Raw genomic sequence first — 17,572 nt, forward strand, 5'->3', positions numbered from 1 at the left:
TTGTACCTTACACTGGGACTGGGGGAGAGAGAGAGAGAGGAGAGAGAGAGAGAGAGTAATGTACCTTACACTGGGGACTGGGGGAGAGAGAGAGAGAGAGAGAGAGCGAGAGAGAGAGGGAGAGAGAGTAATGTACCTTACACCAATTTGAAATTGTTTCAGTTGCTGTCGTTCCCACTGAACAACTGCCCTCGCTTTGATGAGTTGGAAATTGAGACGATGATTGCAGCGAATACAGGAATAAAACACGCGAGAATCTGGTACATGTCAAGCTTGTGTGTCTGAAGTCTGCCTCTCCCACTCTGCGTCCTCCCTCCTTCCCTGCGCGCGGGCTCTCCCCCCCACCCCCCCCCCCCCCCCTCCTTCCCTGCGCGCGGCTCTCCCCCCACCCCCCCCCCCCCCTCCTTCCCTGCGCGCGGCTCTCGCTCGGGTTTGCTGGGCCACTCCAGAGGTCCAATTAAGAGTCAACCACATTGATTGTGGCTGGAGTTACACTTCGGCCAGACCAGGTCGGAGGACAGGTTTCCTTCCCTCCAAGACATTATTGAACCAATTGGCTTTTCCGACAATCCAATAGCTTCATGGTCACTTTTACTGAGACCAGCTCTATATTTCAGGTATTTTAACTGAATTGCAAATTCGAAACAGCCATGAACTTGCGTTTTCTGGAATATTTGTCCAGTAACATAACCTCTACACCATGGTACTATGGTGACCTGCAGGCTGTCACCAGGAATCAATCCCTATGGAGTGCCAATGACTGACTGGTCTGGTCAATAGTTCCCTGTAGAGTCACTTTGACTGACTGATCTGCTCACTAGTTCCTTATAGACTGCCTTTGAATGACCTGGTCACTAGTTCCCTACTGAGTCATTCTGATTGCATTCTGGTCACTGGTTCCCTATAGAGTGACTTCAACTGACTGATCTGGTGACTAGTTTCTTAATCATAGAATGGTTACAGCACTGAAGGAGGCCATTCGGCCCATTGAGCCCGTGCTGGCTCTTTGTAAGAGCAATCCAGCTGGTCCCATTTCCCCCGCTCTTTCCCTGTAACCATGCAAATTTTTTCCCTTCAAGTATTTATCAAATTCCTTTTTGAAAGCCACGATTGAATCTGCTTCCATCACCCTTTGAGGCAGTGCATTCCAGATCATAACTGCGTAAAAATATTTTCCTCGTCGCCTTTGGTTCTTTTGCCAATCACCTTAAATCTGTGTCCTCTGGTTACCGACCCTTCTGCCAATGGGAACAGTTTCTCTTTATTAACTTTATCTAAATCCTTCATGATTTTGAACACCTCTATCAATTCTCCTCTTAATCGTCTCTGCTCTAATGAGAACAACCCCAGCTTCCCCAATCTATCCACGTAACTGAAGTCCCTCATCCCTGGAACCATTCTAGTAAATCTTTTCTGCACCCTCTCTACGGCCTTCACATCCTTCCTAAAGTGCGGTGCCCAGAATTGGACACAATACTCCAGTTGTGGCTGAACCAGTGTTTTATAAAGGTTCATCATAACTTCCTTGCTTTTGTACTCTATGCCTCTATATTTATAAAGCCCAGGATCCCGTATGCTTTTTTAACCACTTTCTCAACCTGTCCTGTCACCTTCAATGATTTGTGCACATATACCCCCAGATCTCTCTGTTCCTGAACCCCCTTTAGAATTGTACCATTTAGTTTATATTGCCTCTCCTCGTTCTTCCTCCCAAAATGTATCACTTTGCCCTTCTGTGTTAAATTTCATCTGCCATGTGTCTGCCCATTCCACCAGCCTGTCTATGTCCTCTTGAAGTCTATCACTATCCTCCTCACTATTCACTACACTTCCAAGTTTTGTGTCATCTGCAAATTTTGAAATTGTGCCCTGTACACCCAAGTCCATGTCATTAATATATATCAAGAAAAGCAGTGGTCCCAGCACTGACCCTGGGGAACACCACTGTACACCTCCCTCCAGTCCGAAAAACAACCGTTCACCACTACTCTCTGTTTCCTGTCACTTAGCCAATTTCGTATCCATGCTGCTACTGCCCCCTTTTATTCCATGGGCTTCAATTTTGCTGATAAGCCTATTATGTGGCACTTTATCAAACAGCTTTTGAAAGTCCATATACACCACATCAACCGCATATAGAGCGACTTGACTGACAGCTGGTTGCTAGCTCCCTATGGAGTGACTTTGACTTACTCGTCTGGTCACTAGTTTCTGATAGTGTATCTGACTGTCCTGGTCTCTAGTTCACTGTAGAGTGACTTTGACTGACTGGTCTGGTCACTATTTCCCTATACAGTGACAATGACTGACGGAACTAGTGATTAGATCATACAGATTGATTTTGACTTATTGATCTGGTCACTTGTTTCCTACGGATTGACTTTGACTTACTGATTTGGTCACTAGTTCCCTATAGATTGACTTTGACTGACAGACTGGTCTGGTCACTAGTTCCCTACAGAGTCACTTTGATTGCAGTCTAGTCACTAGTTCCCTATAGAGTGCCAATGACTGGTCACTAGTTCTCTATAGAGTGACTTTAACTGACTGATCGGGTCACTAGTTCCCCATAGAGTGACTTTGACTGACAAGCCTGGACACTATTTAACTATAGATTGACTGATGACTGACTGGACTGGTTACTAGTTCCCTATAGATTGACTTTGGCTGACCTGCTCTGGTCACTAGTTCCCTATAGAGTGTCTTTGACTGACTGATCTGGTCGCTAGTTCGCTCACAGGGACAGAGTGGGGGAATTAATTCTGAGGATCTTATAGTGTTTTTGAGAGGACATTTTGTGCCTTGATCAGTGTATCCAGAAGTAATGTGGTTCAGCTCATTGACGGGGGGAGTGTATAAGTGCAACAATGTCTCGCCCCCTCGAAGACGCTCCCCCTGGCGGGAGTGTGTAACTAACGCACCTTCTGTTTACTGATCGCCCGTCTAGGACTTTCTGAACATGCTTGCTGATAAGACGGGGATTCCACGTTTGCAGATGTCGCTGGAGTATGTCTGGATGATTTACGACACCCTGTTCTGTGAGGTGAGCACCACAGACTTGTGACCAGCTGTAGTTTTACACAGGAACTCCTGGACTGGAAACAGCACGAGAGGTTCACGGGCGGACCGCTGTGTGTAATGCACGTGACTATCTACATGAGCTTCTCTCCCCTTCGGGACTATTTCTGAGCCCCCTCACCCTCCCCTTTTGGCTCTTCCTGTGCGGTGGTTCCAGCTGATTTTAAACTAGAGTTCTGATCACCTGGACTTAGCCGGGAAGAGGGGATGGTGCTGAGCAGAGCACAGTGCTTGGGTCTCGGGATAAACCCAGGCTTGTGTGTGGTGTCAGGGTCCGGAGGAGGGAGGGGACCAACAGATGTGGCTCCCAACAGTTTCAAACAGTAATCAAAACAGTAAGAAGAGAAAACTTGCATTTCCATAGCACCTTTCAGGGCCTCAGGACGTCCCAAAGCGCTTTGCAGCCACTGGATTCCTTTAGAAGTGTGGTCGTTGTTATAATGGAGGGAAATGTGACAGCCAATTTGCACACAGCAAGATCCCACAAACAGCAATGAGATAATGGGGCGTCGAGGTGGGAGCCACCCACAGCGTCTGAGGGTCCGGAGGAGTTGCCCGTGCAGTCTGGGGGACTTACCCGTGCAGTCTGGGGGACTTGCCTGTGCAGTCTAGGGGAGGTGTCTGGGTGAGCCACCTATGTGTCTAGGGGACTTACCTGTGCTGTCTGGGGCGGGGGGGAATGGGGGGGGAGTTGTCTGTGGTGTTTGGGTTCTGTGTCGCTTCAGTGGAGCGTCAGCAGGACATTCAACTGTGGGTCAGCAAACTCCCACGTTCTCTGCGAGAGTCGCTGGATTGATGTGATGACCATGGGATAAGCTCTGGGCCCCTTCTGGTCTGTGTGGAGCGTGGGAGAGCCCTGATCAAATATTAACTTCTTCCATCTTCCTTGGGCAGCAAACTCACAACTTCACTCTGCCTCAATGGGTGACACCAGAAGTGATGGAGCATCTGAGGGAACTGAAGGAATTTTCGGTTGAGGCTATGTTTGGACTCTACAGGCCAGTGGAGAAATACCGTCTCCAAGGGGGTGAGTGAGGGCCAAGGGTTTGCGGTGGGATGTGAAGAGGAAGAGAGACTGAGAAAGATGGAAGAAGTCTGGAAGGAGGGTCTGGTTTCACTAACTGTCCCCACACTGACCCATCTCTGGGAGGAGGGTCTGGTTTCACTAACTGTCCCCACACTGACCCATCTCTGGGAGGAGGGTCTGGTTTCACTAACTGTCCCCACACTGACCCATCTCTGGGAGGAGGGTCTGGTTTCACTAACTGACCCACACTGACCCATCTCTGGGAGGAGGGTCTGGTTTCACTAACTGACCCATCTCTGGGAGGAGGGTCTGGTTTCACTAACTGACCCACACTGACCCATCTCTGGGAGGAGGGTCTGGTTTCACTAACTGTCCCCACACTGACCCATCTCTGGGAGGAGGGTCTGGTTTCACTAACTGTCCCCACACTGACCCATCTCTGGGAGGAGGGTCTGGTTTCACTAACTGTCCCCACACTGACCCATCTCTGGGAGGAGGGTCTGGTTTCACTAACTGACCCCACACTGACCCATCTCTGGGAGGAGGGTCTGGTTTCACTAACTGTCCCCACACTGACCCATCTCTGGGAGGAGGGTCTGGTTTCACTAACTGTCCCCACACTGACCCATCTCTGGGAGCAGGGTCTGGTTTCACTAACTGTCCCCACACTGACCCATCTCTGGGAGCAGGGTCTGGTTTCACTAACTGTCCCCACACTGACCCATCTCTGGGAGGAGGGTCTGGTTTCACTAACTGTCCCCACACTGACCCATCTCTGGGAGGAGGGTCTGGTTTCACTAACTGACCCCACACTGACCCATCTCTGGGAGGAGGGTCTGGTTTCACTAACTGTCCCCACACTGACCCATCTCTGGGAGGAGGGTCTGGTTTCACTAACTGTCCCCACACTGACCCATCTCTGGGAGGAGGGTCTGGTTTCACTAACTGTCCCCACACTGACCCATCTCTGGGAGGAGGGTCTGGTTTCACTAACTGTCCCCACACTGACCCATCTCTGGGAGGAGGGTCTGGTTTCACTAACTGTCCCCACACTGACCCATCTCTGGGAGGAGGGTCTGGTTTCACTAACTGTCCCCACACTGACCCATCTCTGGGAGCAGGGTCTGGTTTCACGGTTCCTTTTACTCTGTCTAAAGCTTTGTTCTTGTTGCAGGTGTGCTCCTCAATCAAATCCTTCAAGATATTAATCAAGCGACAAATGAGTCTACTCCCACTCCTCGCCTCAAAATGATCATGTACTCGGCGGTGAGTCAACCGAGAGCCTCCAGTAAACTGAGGGTATTCAATACAAGCGATCGGCGGCGTTCGATGCGCCGGCCCCCGTCGGCGGCGTTCGATGCGCCGGCCCCCGTCGGCGGCGTTCGATGCGCCGGCCCCCGAGTGACGGCATTAAATAGGCTTTGAGGAATCGAGTGACAGATTTTGTCAAATAGGAAGTAATTAGTGTTAGAAATATTAAATCTATGAAGTCTGTACCTTTCAGTACCAGTTAGCTGGGTGCAGTATTGTGCCTGTAACAAGTGATAGTGCTTTAGAACACTGCAGCAGGACCAGGGTAAGCAACACTTTGGATTCCTGATATCTGTGAGCAGCGTTGCAAGAGGCCAAAGTGTTTGTGCATGTCTGTGTTTGTGCATGTTTGTGTGTGTCTGTGACTGCCTGTTCATGTTTCTGCGTGCTTGTGTGTCTCGGTCTGTGCGTGTGCGTGACGGTGTGTGCGTATTTGTGCATGTCTGCCTGATTGTGAGTATGTGGGCCATCAGCAGCAGCAGAACTGTATTCCAGCACAATCTGTAACCTCATGGCCCGGCATATTCCTCACTCTACCATTACCAACAAGCCAGGGGATCAACCCTGGTTCAATGAGGAGTGCAGAAGAGCATGTCAGGAGCAGCACCAGGCGTACCTAAAAATGAGGTTGCAACCTGGTGAAGCTACAACACAGGACTACATGCATGCTAAACAGCGGAAGCAGCATGCTATAGACAGAGCTAAGCGATTCCACAACCAATGGATCAGATCAAAGCTCTGCAGTCCTGCCACATCCAGTCGTGAATGGTGGTGGACAATTAAACAACTAACGGGAGGAGGAGGCTCTGCAAACATCCCCATTCTCAATGATGGCGGAGTCCAGCACGTGAGTGCAAAAGACAAGGCTGAAGCGTTTGCAACCATCTTCAGCCAGAAGTGCCGAGTGGATAATCCATCTCTGCCTCCTCCCGATATCCCCACCATCACGGAAGCCAGTCTTCAGCCAATTCGATTCACTCCACGTGATATCAAGAAATGGCTGAGTGCACTGGATACAACAAAGGCTAAGGGCCCTGACAACATCCCAGCTGTAGTGCTGAAGACTTGTGCTCCAGAACTAGCTGCGCCTCGAGCCAAACTGTTCCAGTACAGCTACAACACTGGCATCTACCCGACAATGTGAAAAATTGTCCAGGTATGTCCTGTCCACAAAAAGCAGGACAAATCCAATCCGGCCAATTACCGCCCCATCAGTCTACTCTCAATCATCAGCAAAGTGATGGAAGGTGTCGTCGACAGTGCTATCAAGCGGCACTTACTCACCAATAACCTGCTCACCGATGCTCAGTTTGGGTTCCGCCAGGACCACTCGGCTCCAGACCTCATTACAGCATTGGTCCAAACATGGACAAAAGAGCTGAATTCCAGAGGTGAGGTGAGAGTGACTGCCGTTGACGTCAAGGCAGCATTTGACCGAGTGTGGCACCAAGGAGCCCTAGTAAAATTGAAGTCAATGGGAATCAGGGGGAAAATTCTCCAGTGGCTGGAGTCATACCTAGCATAAAGGAAGATGCTGGTGGTTGTTGAAGGCCAATCATCTCAGCCCCAGGACATTGCTGCAGGAGTTCCTCAGGGCAGTGTCCTGGGCCCAACCATCTTCAGCTGCTTCATCAATGACCTTCCCTCCATCATAAGGTCAGAAATGGGGATGTGCGCTGATGATTGCACAGTGTTCAGTTCCATTCGCAACCCCTCAAATAATGAAGCAGTCCGAGCCCGCATGCAGCAAGACCTGGACAACATCCAGACTTGGGTTGATAAGTGGCAAGTAACGTTCATGCCAGGCAATGACCATCTCCAACATGAGAGAGCCTAACCACCTCCCCTTGACATTCAACGGCATTACCATCGCCGAATCCCCCACCATCAACAGCCTGGGGGTCACCAGTGACCAGAAACTTAACTGGACCAGCCATATAAATACTGTGGCTACAAGAGCAGGTCAGAGGCTGGGTATTCTGCAGCGAGTGACTCACCTCATAGAGTCATAGAGTCATACAGCACGGATAGAGGCCCTTCGGCCCATCGTGTCCGCGCCGGCCATCAGCCCTGTCTACTCTAATCCCATATTCCAGCATTTGGTCCGTAGCCTTGTATGCTATGGCATTTCAAGTGCTCATCCAAATGCTTCTTGAATGTTGTGAGGGTTCCTGCCTCCACAACCCTTTCAGGCAGTGAGTTCCAGACTCCAACCACCCTCTGGGTGAAAAAGTTCTTTCTCAAATCCCCTCGAAACCTCCCGCCTTTTACCTTGAATCTATGTCCCCTTGTTATAGAACCCTCAACGAAGGGAAAAAGCTCCTTAGTATCCATCCTATCTGTGCCCCTCATAATTTTGTACACCTCAATCATGTCCCCCCTCAGCCTCCTCTGCTCCAAGGAAAACAAACCCAATCTTCCCAGTCTCTCTTCATAGCTGAAGCGCTCCAGCCCTGGTAACATCCTGGTGAATCTCCTCTGCACCCTCTCCAAAGCGATCACATCCTTCCTGTAGTGTGGCGACCAGAACTGCACACAGTACTCCATCAGTGGAGAGTATGCCATCACCTCCTGACTCCCCAAAGCCTTTCCACCATCTCCAAGGCACAAGTCAGGATTGTGATGGCATACTCTCCACTTGCCTGGATGAGTGCAGCTCCAACAACACTCGAAGCTTGACACCATCCAGGACAAAGCAGCCCGCTTGTTTGGCACCCCATCCACCACCCTAAACATTCACTCCCTTCACCACCAGCGCACTGTGGCTGCAGTGTGTACCATCCACAGGATGCACTACAGCAACTCGCCAAGGCTTCTTCGACAGCACCTCCCAAACCCGCGACCTCTACCACCTAGAAGGACAAGAGCAGCAGGCACATGGGAACAACACCACCTGCACGTTCCCCTCCAAGTCACACACCATCCCGACTTGGAAATATATCGCCGTTCCTTCATTGTCGCTGGGTCAAAATCCTGGAACTTCCTACCTAACAGCACTGTGGGAGAACCTTCACCACACGGACTGCAGCAGTTCAAGAAGGCGGCTCACCACCACCTTCTCAAGGGCAATTAGGGATGGGCAATAAATGCCGGCCCCGCCAGCGACGCCCACATCCCATGAACGAATAAAAAGAGGTCCTACTGGATGGGGTGAGGAGGAGGAGGGATATTTTCTACCCGACGGACGGGAGGAAGTGGCCTGTCTCTGACCAAGAATGCCTGGCTTGAGTTGGCAGAGGAGGTCACCAGCAGCAGCAACGTCTCCCGCACCTGGATCCAGTGCAGGAAGCGCTTCAATGACCTAACTAGGTCAGTCAAAGTGAGTACACTTACTCATTCTCCTACATTCCGTCTTCCACATCACCGCCCCCACCCCACAACTCATTTCTGCACTGCCAACACTACTCTATCACATCACTCCTCACACCCACTCAAACCTCATCCTCAACTTATCTGCACTTACTCACCTCCCCAGTACCCATCCCACCACTACCACTCATCCCAATCCTCATACAGTGTTATGGCTCTGTCTCATACTCACCCTCTGACGCATCTCTTTCACGGTCAGCCTCTCCCAAACCAATGCATTCAGCAGTTGGCCATGTCACCATCCCTCACTAACTCCTCTCTACTTTCTCCCCTTATAGAAGAAGATAGCCCAGAATGCACGGGAGTGGGCGAGGACCGGAGGGGGGCCGCAACATCTGGTCATCCCCCACAGACACAGAGCAGGAGGATCTTGAATTGAGCCGCACCCTCGAGTGCCTGTCTGTCAGGGATGCCGAGACTGGCACACGACAAACGGCTGGTGACAGAACTTTAACATTCAGCACTCACAATAGCAAATGATGTTAACATGCCTTGCCATCTTCAGCACCTCAACATCTGTGATCATGCTTAATATTGCCTTCTGTTCTCTTACAGGGCCTTCAGTGACCGCCATGATGGCGGAGGGCAATTCCTCAGAGGACCTGCCGACCTCTGAGGGTGCACAATCACATCTGAGCGAGCCATCCACTAGCGCAGATACACACATCTCTGTGGGTCCCCGTCCTCACTTAGTTGGGGTCGCACATGGTGAGTCACCACACACGTGAGCACAAGCAGACCCTGGTGGCAGGGGCAGCTGTGGAGAGTCCGTGTCGGTGGGAGCACTCCTCTCCAGGCTCTGCTCAGTTGGACACAGATGCTGAACCCTGGGGGCCATCCTTTAAAAGGAGAATGATCGAGGGACAGCAGCACATTTGCGAGGTGCTGGAACAAGTGCTGCACGCACTCTCCACAATCGCGCAGAGGATGGAGGAGTCCAACTCCTGCATGAGTGGAATGGTGGCACAGGTACAGGAGGGAATCTCTGAGATAGTGTCGCAGGGATGTGAGGGCATCTCTGAGATAGTGTCCCGGGTAAGTGCGGGAATGTCTTCGATGGAGGGAAGGCTAGCCTCCATCGAGCTTCAAGCACGGCTCATCAATGAGTCCACTGAGGCCCTGACAATGGCCCTTCGGATTCAGGGTGAGCAACATCCTGCCGCCTTAAACAAGAAGGCAGGTACTCTGGCACCGGTCTTACAAGGCTTCACACATGACCTCCAAACTGTTGTCCAGCAGAGGTAGTAGTGGCGTGGGCCTGGCCCAGGGGAGGGATGATGGCGAAAGGGGACATGGAAGTGGGGACGCCACTCAAAGCGCTCCCACCCTCCCCCCCTGTCTCCCCCGTTGCCCCCTCTCAACCAGTACCTGCAATGCTGCCTCCTCTCCAAGTGGTCGAGTCTGGCCCTGCACAGGTGATGTTGGAGCAGTATTTGGAGGGGCCCTCATGGGCACCGAAACCCAGAGGGCGTAGGCTCAAAACATCTCATCGGTCAGGGCATGGACAAGAGCAGCCTGCCACTACCTCTGCTGCAGCCACTGGGGAAGCACCACGTAGGAGCACTCGTAAGCGTAAGGCAAAGGTTTTGTGAGCACAAGGGGGATGCACACGGGTGTTTGACGGTTGGTCATGTTTTTTATTTATATTTGATTTTTGTTAATGGCACATTAAACATTATTATTGTCACCACTACTGCCACGTCTTGGCCATTCTTCACTGGCTTGTGTAATAAGTCCTTTTTCACACTTGATGCCACCCATTGGGTCACTCTACAGTGGGTGTATGTGTAGTTGCGGGTCTTTTTTGTGCAGGGAAGTGGGGGCTGCTGGTTTGGGCGCTGCTCTGTCCAGGTGGTGAGGACTGGACTCTTCACACTGATGTTAAGAGAACCGTTCACATATCAGTGACTCCCTGGCCTCACGAGCAGCCAGGTGAGCTGCTGTTCTGCCCATGGGCTGCTCCTGCTCCTCCTTCTCCTCCTTCTCAATGTGGGTGGCAGATGTGAATGGGGCCTCCTCCTGCGGCACCCCTCTCTGTTGTGCCATGTTGTGCAGGGCACAACACACGACTATAATGCGTCCCACTCTGTCTGGTGCGTATTGAAACGCTCCCCCAGAACGATCAAGGCGCCTGAAGCGCATCTTGAGCAGCCCTATAGCCTGCTCAATTGTAGACCTGGTAGCGATGTGGCTGTCGTTATATCGACACTGTTGCTCAGTGATGGGGTTCCTCAGAGGTGTCATGAGCCACGTGTGCAGGGGGTATCCCTTGTCCCCGAGGAGCCAGCCCTTGCGGGTGTTGGGTGCGTGGAAGAGGGGCGGGATGTTGGATTCCGTGAGGATGAAGGAATTGTGGCAGCTGCCAGGGTATCTGGCGCACATGCGAAGGAATCTCTTGCGGTGGTCACAGGTGAGCTGAGTGTTGGAGTGATAGCCCTTCCTGTTGATGAACAGTTCTGGCTCGTGTGGAGGTGCTCGTATTGCTATATGGGTGCAATCGATTACACCCTGCATCCGTGGGAAGCCAGCCACAGCGTGGAATCCCACTGCCCTCTCCGTCTGGCTGAGGTCATCCATGGGAAGTTGACGTATTGTGAGGCCCTGCGAAACAAGCCGTCGGTGACCTGCCTCAGGCACTTGTGTACAGACAACTGAGAGACCCCGGTGATGTCCCCCGTGACACTCTGGAATGATCCGGAGGCGAAGAAGTTGAGGGCAGTGCTGACTTTGACAGCAATGGGTAAGGAGATGCTGCTCGGCCCAGCCGGGAGCAGCTCGGCATGAAGGAGGCTGCAGGTGTCTGCGACTACCTGGCGACTGACTCTGAGCCTCCGTATGCACTGCTCCTCAGAGAGGTCCAGGAAGCTGAGCCTCGGTCTGTAGACCCTGTGGCGAGGGTAGTGCCTCCTGCGACATCGCTCTCTCTGTTGCCCTCTGTGCTCTTGTGCCGGTCCCTGTGGCGCAGCACTGTGTTGTGGAGCTCCACGTGGCAGAGGTGGACGGCGTGCCTGGCGAGGCTGGTGATGTTGCTCATCCTCGGATGAAGTGATGAATGCAGCCATGGCGCCCCCCATCCTGACTGTGTGAGTTTGAGGGTCCACAAAGTAGGTAAATATGTTTGCACAGCAGAGTTTAGGGTATAAATTAAGCATTTTGAGTGGAAAGACAAAGGTGTTGCAGCCAAAACTTTGTCTGAAGTGACAGTGTCCTGCTGCAATAAATGAGGCTTTCCCCCCATCTGTCAAATAATGCTTTGAATCTCCCACTGGCTGCTGGCTGAAACACGTCTGCTCCAACTGGGAGGGCTCTATTTTAGCACCCGCGATCGGGTGCCTTCATGGCGGGGGGGGGGGGGTGCGAAAATCCGGAATTCCCGGGACGGGTCCGGAACCCGGCTCCATTTCCGGGTTCCCCAGTGACGCACTCACATGCGTGGGGTGCCACTTAAAGTACTTGAACAGGTAGTTCAGGTCGTTTACAGACCTGATTGACGAGATATTTCAGGTGGGGTGGGATTTTCAACTCAACTGAGCGTGTTTCTCGTACTGGGGGAAACACTCCCAGTTGGGGGCCGCCGTAGCTGCAGTCATGACCTCCTCGGAGGACGAACAGCATCACCAGCCTCGCCGGCCACGCCGTCCACCTCTGACACGTGGAGCTCCACAACACAGTGCTGAGACACATCCACCTACACAGCAGGAGGGAGGGCAACAGCAGAGAGAGGTGCGTCGCAGAGGGCACTACCCTCGCCGCAGGGTCTACAGACCGAGGCTCAGCTTCCTGGACCTCTCTGAGCAGCAGTGCACACGGAGGCTCAGAGTCACTCGACATGTAGTACTCCTACGTGGTGCTTCCCCAGTGGCTGCAGCAGAGGTAGAGGCAGGTTGCTCTTGTTCATGCCCTGACCGATGAGATGTTTTGGGCCTACGCCCTCTGGGTTTCGGTGCCCGTGAGGGCCCCTCCAAAGACTGCTCCACCTGCACCTGTGCAGGGCCAGACTCGGCCACCTGGAGAGGAGGCAGCATTGCGGGTACTGGTTGAGAGGGGGGCAACGGGTGAGACGCGGGAGCGCTTTGAGTGGCGTCCCCACTTCCATGTCCCCTTTCACCATCATCCCTCTCGTGGCCCAGGCCCACATCACTCCTACCACCCTGCTGGACGGCAATTTGGAGGACTTGTGTGAGGCCTTGGAAGGCCACCTGTAAAGTATCTGTCGGCCTGTTCAAGGCGGCAGAATGTTGCTCACCCTGAATCCGAACGGCCGTTGTCAGGGCCTGAATGGACTCATTGTTGAGCCGTGCTTGACGCTCGAGGGAGGCTAGCCTTTCCTCCACCGCAGACATTCCTGCACCCTATCTCAGAGATGCCTTCATGTCCCTGTGACACTATCTTAGAGATTCCCTCCTGTACCTGTGCCACCATTCCCCTCATGCAGGAGTTGGACTTCTCCATCCTCTGCGCGATTGTGGAGAGTGCGTGTGGCACCTGTTCCAGCACCTCGGCAATGTGCTGCTGCCCCTCGATGACTCTCCTTTTCATGGCTGGCCCCCAGGGTTCAGCATCTGGGTCCAACTGAGCAGAGCCTGGAGAAGAGTGCTCCCACCGATGCGGACTCTCCACGGCTGCCCCTGCCACCAGGGTCTGCTCGTGCTCACGTGCGTGGTGACTCACCATGTGCAAGCCCAACTAAGTGAGGACGGGGACCCACCGCTGGTGGATGCATAGCTCACATGTGACGATGGATCCTCAGAGACCGGCAGGTCCTCTGAGGAATCGCCCTCCATGCTCACGGCCCTGCAAGAGAACAGAAAGCAATATTAGGCATGTGGACAGATGTTGAGGTGCTGCAGATGCCAAGTGATGCTAAGATCATTCGCTATCATGAGTGCTGAGTGTTAGCTTTCTGTCACCGGCCGTTTGTGCAATCCCAGCCTCGGCATCCGCCACGGACAGGCACTCCCGCGTGTGGCTGATGTCCAACGCCTGATGCTCCGCGTCCGTTAGGACCAGCTGGTGTGGCGGGCCCCCTCCGGTCCGTGCCCTCTCCCGGGCGTTCTGGCATCTCTTCTCCTATCAAGGCAAAACACAGAGGCGTGATTGAGTGATGGTTGCATGGTGACCCACTGCATGCATTGGTGTGGGTGGGATTGCATGGGAGGGTGTGTGTGCAACATAGCCATGATATTGTATGAGGATTGGGTTGCTTGGTAGTGTTCGATTGGGGACAGGGGCGGTGAGTACGTGCAGGCACGGTGAGGATGATGGTTGAGTGGATGTGAGGAGTGATGCGAGAGCGTTGTGGTGGCAGTGCAGAAGGGGGGTTGTGTGGAGGTGATGTGGAAGACTGAGTGTGGGAGAATGCGTAATTATACTCACTCTGCCTGACCTGGATAGATCATTAAATCTCTTCCGGCACTGGACCCAGGTTCGTGGCACATTGCCGCAGCTGGTGACCTCCTCAGCCACCTCCAGCCATGACTTCTTCGTGGTGGAGGGAGGGCACTTCCTCCCATCAGACGGGAAAAATATTTCCCTCCTCCTCCTCACCCCCTCCAGCAGCAGCAGGAGTGAGGAATCTGAAAATCTTGGGGCAGCCTTCCCTCTGGCGTGCTCCATGGTTCAGCATTGGTTGTTTGCTGCAGGAGGAGCATTGGTGGACTGCCCCTTTAAATAGGGCTCCTCCAACTGACCGACCTTACTGCGCATGCCCAGTCCGCCCGCCGCGCAGCTTACCAGCGGGAAACCCGGAAGCAAAGGTAAGTGGCTCCAATTATCCTGTAATTGCGTGCGGAGCACACTAATTTCACCGGGCGCGTTACCCACCCGCCCAGTCGACCCCCCCCCCGCTGAGAACCCGCTGCCCTGCTAATATCGAGCCCGGAGTGTTTCCCACAGCACGGGAAACACGCTGAGGATCCTTCAAAATTGCACCCCTGACAAAATCTCCACTCAATGAGGTCTGTCAAGTACCTCAACTATCTACCTAACTATCTAAAGCAGCATCCGCCGGCTTTAATTGCCGGTGGGAGTCCCGCACGTGGGAGCTGCGCGCTCGCCCAAACGCGTCATTGGGGAACCTCGAAGTCAGCGGGTTGGAGCCGGGCTCCGAACCCGATCCGGGATTCCGCCATTTTAGGAGCCCCCAACGCACCCGCTGGGCCACCCGAAAATCGGCCCCTTTGTGTTTGATTGTCTTTGTGAGCATGTGCATGTTTGAGTGTGTCTGTGTGCGCGTGATTCTGCGTGTGCGAGTTGGTGCGTGCCTTTCTGCATGTGTGTGTGTTTGCGCGGGCGTTTGTGTGCGTGTGTGTTTCACTTGAATAACTCTGAGCTATTCTAAATTTGCTCTCTGTTCCTAGCACGACACAACAATCATTGCCCTTCAGATGGCTCTGAACGTTTACAGCCTTACTGCTCCTTACGCTTCCTGCCACATGTTTGAGCTGTACCAAGAGAATGACGGGTAGGTCCTGGCGCTGGTTTAGAAACACATGCCCTGCACGCCGGGAGTGCAGGCTCCCTTTCATCAGGACACTGCCGTTGATCTGTTCTGTCCACTTATAGTGGAGGACCTTCTGAATTCTAGACCGGGATCTGCATCCCCTGAAGCTGGGCTCGCCTGTCTGAAGTCTCACCCATGGTCCAAACCAATATAAGGCAGGGAGGGCCTTTGATTCATCAGAAGTTTTTGCTTTTGTCAAGAGCTTGCAGATGGGGTCGAGGCTTTGCGAATGAGAGATCAGATCAGACTGAGCCAAAAACCGAAGCAGACGGCAAGAGTAATATTAGTGGCCAAAAGGAGAGTTCGCATAAGTACGTAATCCAGAAATAATAACAAGATAAAAGGGAGAGATCAGACTGAACACAGGAGAAGAGCTTACAGTCCACGTAAAGGGCAAACAACAAAGCTTTTCATCAATAGATTAGAGAAAAGAGAATCGTTAATCAAAAATGGGGCCGTTCTGGGGGGGAGAGAGAGAGGAAAATGGGACCGGTCTGGGGGGAGAGAGAGAGGAAAATGGGGCCGGTCGGGGGGGAGAGAGAGAAAATGAGACCGGTCTGGGGGGAGAGAAGAAAATGAGACCGGTCTGGGGGGGGGGGGAAGAGAAGAAAATGGGACGGGTCTGGGGGGGAGAGAGAGGAAAAATGGGACGGGTCTGGGGAGAGAGAGGGGAAAATGGGACCGGTCGGGGGGGAGAGAGAGAGGAAAATGGGACCGGTCGGGGGGGGGGGAGAGAGAGAGGAAAATGGGACCCGGTCTGGGGGGGAGAGAGGAAAATGGGACCGGTCTGGGGGGAGAGAGAGGAAAATGGGACCGGTCTGGGGAGAGAGAGAGGAAAATGGGGCCGGTCTGGGGGGAGGGGGAGAGAGAGGAAAATGGGACCGGTCTGGGGGGAGAGAGAGGAAAATGGGACCGGTCGTGGGGGGAGAGAGAGGAAAATGGGACCGGTCTGGGGAGAGAGAGAGGAAAATGGGGCCGGTCTGGGGGGAGGGGGAGAGAGAGGAAAATGGGACCGGTCTGGGGGGGAGAAGAGAGGAAAATGGGACCGGTCTGGGGGGAGAGATAGGAAAATGGGGCCCGGTCTGGGGGGAGGGGGAGAGAGAGGAAAATGGGACCGGTCTGGGGGGGAGAGAGAGGAAAATGGGACCGGTCTGGGGGGAGAGAGAGGGGAAAATGGGGCCGGTCTGGGGGGAGAGAGAGGAAAATGGGGCCGGTCTGGGGGGGAGAGAAGGAAAATGGGGCCGGTCTGGGGGGAGAGAGTGGAAAATGGGACCGGTCTGGGGAGAGAGAGAGAGGAAAATGGGGCCGGTCTGGGGGAGAGAGAGAGGAAAATGGGACCGGTCTGGGGAGAGAGAGAGGAAAATGGGACCGGTCGGGGGGGGAGAGAGAGGAAAATGGGGGCCGGTCTGGGGGGAGAGAGAGGAAAATGGGGCCGGTCTGGGGGGAGGGGGAGAGAGGAAAATGGGACCGGTCTGGGGAGAGAGAGAGGAAAATGGGACCGGTCTGGGGAGAGAGAGAGAGGGGAAAATGGGACCGGTCTGGGGGGGAGAGAGAGAGGAAAATGGGACCGGTCTGGGGGGAGAGAGAGGGGGAAAATGGGACCGGTCTGGGGGGGAGAGAGAGGAAAATGGGACCGGTCCCGGGGGGGAGAGAGAGGAAAATGGGACCGGTCTGGGGGGGGAGACGAGAGGAAAATGGGACCGGTCTGGGGAGAGAGAGAGGGGAAAATGGACCGGTCTGTGGGGGGGGGGGGGGGGAAGAGAGGAAAATGGGGCTGGTCTGGGGGAGAGAGAGGAAAATGGGGCCGGTCTGGGGGGGAGAGAGAGGAAAATGGGACCGGGTCTGGGGAGAGAGAGAGAGGAGGAAATGGGACCGGTCTGGGGAGAGAAGAGAGGAAAATGGGACCGGTCTGGGGGGGGGGGGGGAAAGAGAGGAAAATGGGGCTGGTCTGGGGGGGAGAGAGGAAAATGGGGCCGGTCTGGGGGGGAGAGAGAGGAAAATGGGACCGGTCTGGGGGGGAAGGAGGAAATGGGGCTGGTCTGGGGAGCGAGAGAGAGAAAATGGGCCGGTCTGGGGGGAGAGAGAGGAAAATGGGACCGGTCTGGGGAGGAGAGAGAGGAAAATGGGACCGGTCTGGGGAGGGAGAGAGAGAGGAAAATGGGACGGTCTGGGGAGAGAGAGAGGAAAATGGACCGGTCTGGGGGGGAGAGAGGAAAATGGACCGGTTGGGGGGGGGGGAAAGAGAGGAAAATGGGGCTGGTCTGGGGGGAGAGAGAGGAAAATGA

At 53.8% G+C, this 17,572-nt stretch overlaps 1 protein-coding gene across 1 annotated transcript; it reads left to right on the top strand.

Moving 5' to 3' along the window:
* The first annotated feature begins 166 nt into the window (after nucleotides 1-166).
* On the top strand, nucleotides 167-15,272 carry LOC137309896 (lysosomal acid phosphatase-like). Its single transcript, XM_067977913.1, has 5 exons — nucleotides 167-260; nucleotides 2,948-3,043; nucleotides 3,973-4,105; nucleotides 5,280-5,371; nucleotides 15,145-15,272. Exons 2-5 carry the CDS (start codon nucleotides 2,960-2,962, stop codon nucleotides 15,250-15,252), a joined length of 417 nt encoding a protein of 138 aa, XP_067834014.1. The 5' UTR covers nucleotides 167-260; nucleotides 2,948-2,959; the 3' UTR covers nucleotides 15,253-15,272.
* Nucleotides 15,273-17,572: the final 2,300 nt, after the last annotated feature.

Source organism: Heptranchias perlo, unplaced genomic scaffold (assembly GCF_035084215.1).
Source record: "Heptranchias perlo isolate sHepPer1 unplaced genomic scaffold, sHepPer1.hap1 HAP1_SCAFFOLD_1905, whole genome shotgun sequence".
In the NCBI taxonomy this organism is placed as follows: domain Eukaryota; kingdom Metazoa; phylum Chordata; class Chondrichthyes; order Hexanchiformes; family Hexanchidae; genus Heptranchias; species Heptranchias perlo.

Excerpts from the sequence above, each read along its gene's own strand:
- LOC137309896 (XM_067977913.1), top strand. The coding sequence starts at position 2,960 with ATGCTTGCTGATAAGACGGGGATTCCACGTTTGCAGATGTCGCTGGAG. Across the intron at positions 3,044-3,972 it reads ACGACACCCTGTTCTGTGAG|CAAACTCACAACTTCACTCT; the intron begins GTGAGCACCACA and ends TTCCTTGGGCAG. Across the intron at positions 5,372-15,144 it reads AAATGATCATGTACTCGGCG|CACGACACAACAATCATTGC; the intron begins GTGAGTCAACCG and ends CTCTGTTCCTAG.